The sequence below is a fragment of the Crocodylus porosus genome, unplaced genomic scaffold (assembly GCF_001723895.1).
Source record: "Crocodylus porosus isolate Cpor-Errol unplaced genomic scaffold, CroPor_comp1, whole genome shotgun sequence".
Lineage (NCBI taxonomy): Eukaryota > Metazoa > Chordata > Crocodylia > Crocodylidae > Crocodylus > Crocodylus porosus.
In genome coordinates this window covers 9,069,002-9,074,310 of record NW_017728951.1, presented here as the reverse complement: position 1 = coordinate 9,074,310, position 5,309 = coordinate 9,069,002, and the positions used below count along the sequence as shown (strand labels likewise).

Below are 5,309 nucleotides of genomic sequence, written 5' to 3'. Positions count from 1 at the left end.
GGCACATCTGCACAGGTTTGGATGTGCCCAATGACTTCAAATAAGAATCCATGGTGTTAAAAGCATTTTGACCTGTTGTGGGCTTTCTGAGTTCTTAGAAATGGAAAAAATGGCTGTATTATGTTTCCATAATTAAAAAATGAGTGACAACTAAAAACTGGCCTTTCCTGAAGGGTGCCTTGAATCTAACAAAGGATGATTTGAATCTAAAAAAGTTGAGAACCCCTGGCTTACACCAATATATAAGGAACTATAATGCTAAAAAGTAATAAGGAATTTTGGAGTGCGGCTACACAAGATGCTTAACTGCACATTAGTATAGTTTACTGTGAAGTGCACGTCTACACATGCACATGCTTACTATGTAGTAAAGCTCCCTACTCCTGAGTCAATTTGCTACCTACAAATGCAAGTAGCAAAGTTACTTGAGATTAGTCAATTTGCTCACGTACACATCTGACCAGGAAGAAAATCTGCTCCCAGTCAGCCATCCACCAGGAGGCAGGAGATAGCTCCCTCACTGCTCTCCAGGAGCTGCCTGCTGCCAAGTCAGGCTCCACCACAGAACCCCAGGCAGGGAAAGTGTCCCCCTGCCCCAGCAGCAGGGAGCTCCAAGCCCTCTGCTCCAAGATCACAAGTAGGGAGCAGGGGCTAGGAGATCTTTATCTCCCAGTCCCTGCTTTGCCATCGCAATCAGGGAGCTGGAAGACCCTTGTCTCCCAGCACCGGTTGGTTCTGTGATGTGGATGGATCTCCCAGCACTGGCACTGCAATCACAGCTGCATGTTCATGGAGCTGGTGCTGGGTGTTCCCTACTGGCAAAGGCAGGGGAACCTGTTCCCCACTCAGCTCTGCGAGCACAGACCCAGGAGGGGGACACCAGGATGGGGAACTTGTTCCCTACTCAGCTGTACATTCACAGAGCTGGGTGGGAAACAAGCTCCCCAGCCTGTTCCCCCCCAGCTCCAGGCTTGCGGAGCTGACTGGGAAACAAGCTGCCTAACCTCCACCCAGCATGCAGGGCTGGGGCTGGGAACTGTCATGGTCAGAGACAGGTCCTAGCCCCGTGCCCTGATTGGGTGATCGAGGCATGGGGCTTGGAAAGAGCTGCAGGGGTGGGGTGGGTTCCAGCCCCCTACCCCAATCTGGCAGTGGGACAGCTAATGGTGAGCTAGCTGACAGTTGTCCCACCAGTAGATCAGGGTAGGGACCTGCCCCTCCTCTGCAACTCTTCCCAAGTCCCCTGCCCCTGATTGGGAAGCCAGGGCCAGGAGCTCCCTGCTGATGGGGTAAGGGGACATTGTCCCTATCCCAGAACCAGGCAGCCCACCGGGGCCAGGAGACAGCTGGGACAACACACAGGGGGAGCCTAGAGTTCCCCTTGGTGGCAGCAGGGACCCATTACAAGACTAAAGAAAACTTGGTGCAAAGAGCAGCAAATTTGCTCTCTTATCCTCACATGTGTAAATGCCTGCCTGAAAGTGCTTACTCCACAGTACCTTACACTAGAGTAAATTTAGGCTGGCTCAAATGCATGTGTATATGCGCCCTGTGTCCTGCTTCCACAGGGATTCCCCAGAATGCTACAAGGCTCTATTGGGTAGATCAAGACATCTACTACAATTTAGTCAATGAACAGACTTCTGCTGGCATCAGTTATATGTAGCTTTGTGTTATACCATTAACCCTGCTTATGTCGTATGACAATCTTGCAACTCTGAGAGTGACTGGTACTAGGCTATACATTCTGTCATTGTCACCCTAAACTCATTGGGAACCACCATGCAAGTGTCTCTGAGATGTATACACAGGAGAGTGGGGATCTCTTCATATCTATATTTGTTTTACTCATCCACAATAGATTGATATTCCTACCTGTGAGTCAGCCTAAGGTTCTCTAGTTCTAGTTCACAGGTTAGATGTGCATGGCCTTGGTTAACCAGAGCCTTACTTCATATGAAACAGCACAATCTGATCCAAGAAAGGAGACTGACTAACTAAAGCCATGAAAAAGCCTAGTGATAAATTAGCCATAATCTCTGCAGATACGTGTTTAATTCTACATGTGGCAACATCCAAAGGGGTAGGAACTTGCGTCCTGAAGAAAGTGGTACAGAAACTTCCAAAGTGATGACGGCTGGAAAGAAATGTAACGCTCATCTATGCTGAGCACCTCAGGCCATAGCTACCAAAAAAAGCTCTTGCAAGGGTTGAATTTAGTTCTTGTGATTGTATTATCCATTTCAATTGCACGTCACCATTTCTTAATGTAAACAAATGTCTAAATTATAGACAGGTAATAATTTAAAAATGATAAAGCAAGACCTGTACATTCAGATCTACTTTACAGATTTGGAAGCCAAATACCAAGATCGCATTCTTGAAAATAATGTTCAGTGCAACACATTCAAAATACATACCAAATGTGAGTTTGTGCTTACTGCATTTATCAGCAGGGTATCCAGTTTATCAAATCTTAGGCAGCTGACAGACATGAAAAAAAAAAAAACACAGAACTTTACTCGCAGAGGAAGAATGTTAGTTTGACCTAGCTCCCCAGCATCTGTATAGATCACATGCTTCAGCGCAGCTTTTTGGCACTTCAATCCAATAGCCGATTCAGTCAGTTATTCGACCTGGAAGGATGTGAGAAGTGGGGTCCAGCAGGGCTCAGTCCTTGGACCTGTACTCTTCAATGTCTTCACTAGTGACTTGGATGTGGGCATGAAGTGTACTCTGTCCAGGTCTGTGGACAATACTAAATTGTGGGGTGAAGTGCACACACCGGAGGGTAGGGAATGATTGCACACAGACCTGGACAGGTTGCAAAAAGTGGGCAGAATGCAGTTCAACATGGACAAATGCAGAGTGCTGCACCTCGGGCGTAAAAATATCCAGCATACCTACTGGTTGGGGAATGACCCTCTCAGCAGCACAGAAACGGAAAGGGATCTCAGAGTCATAGTGGACTCCAAGATGAACATGAGTCGTCAGTGTGACGAAATCAACAGCAAAGCTGATGCACTTTATCATGCATTGGCAAATAGAGCCAAGGTGATACTTCCCCTTCTATGCAGCATTGGCGAGACTGCATTTGGAGTACTGCGTCCAATTTTGGGCGTCGTACTTTAAGGATGTGGATAACCTTGAGACGGTCCAGAGGAAGGCCACTCGTACAGTTAAGGGTTTGCAAGCCAAGCCCTATAAGGAGAGACTAAGGGACCTGGATCTCTTCAGCCTCCACAAGAGAAGGCTGACAGGTGATCTTGGGGCAGCCTAAGAATTCATTAGGGGGGGGCGCAGCAAAGAACCAGAGATGCTCTGTTCACCAGGGTGCCTCTTAGGGTAACAAGGAACAACAGTCACACACTGACAGACAGCAGATTTAAGCTGGACATCAGGAAGAACTTCTTCATGTTCAGTGTGCCCAGAATTTGGAATGGGCTTCCAAGGGAGGTGGTGCTCTCCTACCTTGGGGGTCTTTAAGAGAAGGCTGGATAAGCATCTGGCTGGGGTCATCTGACCCCAGCACTCTTTCCTGCCCAGGGCAGTGGCTCGGACTTGATGATCTGTTGAGGTCCCTTCTGACCCTAGCATCTATGAATCCATGAATCTTAATAAAAGTGTCAAAAAGCCCCACTGAAGTGTGAAATCTATACAAACCTTGGGTGAATTGGGTCAAACTAACATGATGCCTTTTTGGGCATGTGCTACACTCAGCGCAGGGGCATACCAAGTTTAATATAAAGTGCTGAGGGGTGGGGGTTTCACATCCATAAGCAGCCTTAATGATTAGAAGCCTTTTCATAACTATCAACAAAGGAAGAGAAAAATGAAGCCATTAGTGCCAAGATCTTCAGCCCTACAAACACAGCACCAAACATCAAATATACTCAACAGAAAGTTTTGTGTAGTTTTACGAGGGCACTATTTTATTCTTATTAAAATATACATAAATTATGCTTTAAGCTTTGGCTGAAACTTTCAGCTATTAAAAAGGCATCTACATACAGGTTCCTGCCAGGCAGTTTGACATGAAGTATATAATACATGATACACTAAATATAGTATCATCACTTTGTTTCCAAATAGTTGCCAGAGGTTGGAAGCTCTTCAGAGTCACAATATGCCTTTTTCCAATCCATTATAATTTAAAGGCCTAAACATGACTAATTTTTGGAAGAGTTAAATCCTTTTGGATTAAGGGAGTGGATGATGCTTGCTTCAAGAGCAGGCCTTCATAGACCACTTTTTTCCATGCACAGCACCTTGGGCCAACTAGCAAATACATTTAAAATATGGTGTCTTCAGAAAGACAGAATGGTCTTGTGAATTATTTCAATGCACTCCCTGATTTCATCCTCCTTGATCACAAGTGGAGGTGCTAGTCTGATGATGTCACCGTGTGTGGGTTTGGCAAGAAGTCCATTATCACGAAGCCGCAGACACACTTTCCAGGCATCACAGTCTAAAGCCAAAAAAGAAGAGACATGTTTACACTACAGTAAAATAAATGGCACAATGTTTACTGGTGATGTGTGTGTGGGGCCAGATCGCGAATTCTTTGCCACCTGGCAGCAGAAAGATTAAATATGTACAGTTATTTATTGTAAATGCTGCTTATAAGCATCTTTCCAGCTATGTTAACAAGGAAAACATGTGATACCCTGGCACCAAGTCTACCTCAAGCACCTGCTTTTTTTTGCATGTCTAAGTTAAGAATTTTTAATGCCATCTATTTTGTAGCATATTATAAATTAGCATAGATTTAATGCCCAAAAAGGGGCAAACTGAGGAACTCTTTTTCCATTCACACCCTCCTTTGCTCCAATGACATTACATTCCCTCTAGGCACTGGAGATCATCCCCACCAACCCCAATCACTGCAGTTAAGTACCTGGATGCTGCAATCTAAGTGTAAGACAAGAAACAACACAGCAGAAGGCAGGTTGAAGGCAGGTTAGCATTTCAATACATTGTTCATGTCTCAAAGTGATTACAAATTTATTAGAAATTTTCCTATCACAGAAAAGTACAGTACCACACGCAGCAGAACAAATCAGAGTATGTAATAACAGTACGCTACCCTGGCTTTTTAGCCACTTTCTGGTATGATTCACGGTGTTTGTCCCCAAAAATATTTTTTTCTCAACTTTGTTTCCCAATAATTTGTTACATTCATTTCTCCTGCTTCAATTCTAACCAGGCTTTGCAAACCTGGGAGTAAGGCAGCAAGGCATCCATGTGCCTTTAAACTCTAGACTTGCCTGCCTGTACACTAATGCCAGGAGCCTGGGCAACAAGCAGGA

At 45.1% G+C, this 5,309-nt stretch overlaps 1 protein-coding gene across 1 annotated transcript in view; it reads right to left on the bottom strand.

Annotated features, from left to right (window-relative positions):
• Window positions 1-3,909: 3,909 nt before the first annotated feature.
• OAT (ornithine aminotransferase) overlaps window positions 3,910-5,309 on the bottom strand; it is a 25,990-nt gene continuing 24,590 nt past the window's right edge. The window contains exon 10 of the mRNA XM_019556181.1: window positions 3,910-4,468. Coding sequence (XP_019411726.1) covers window positions 4,308-4,468 — 161 coding nt within the window. The 3' untranslated portion in view covers window positions 3,910-4,307. The remainder of the gene's footprint in view (window positions 4,469-5,309) is intronic.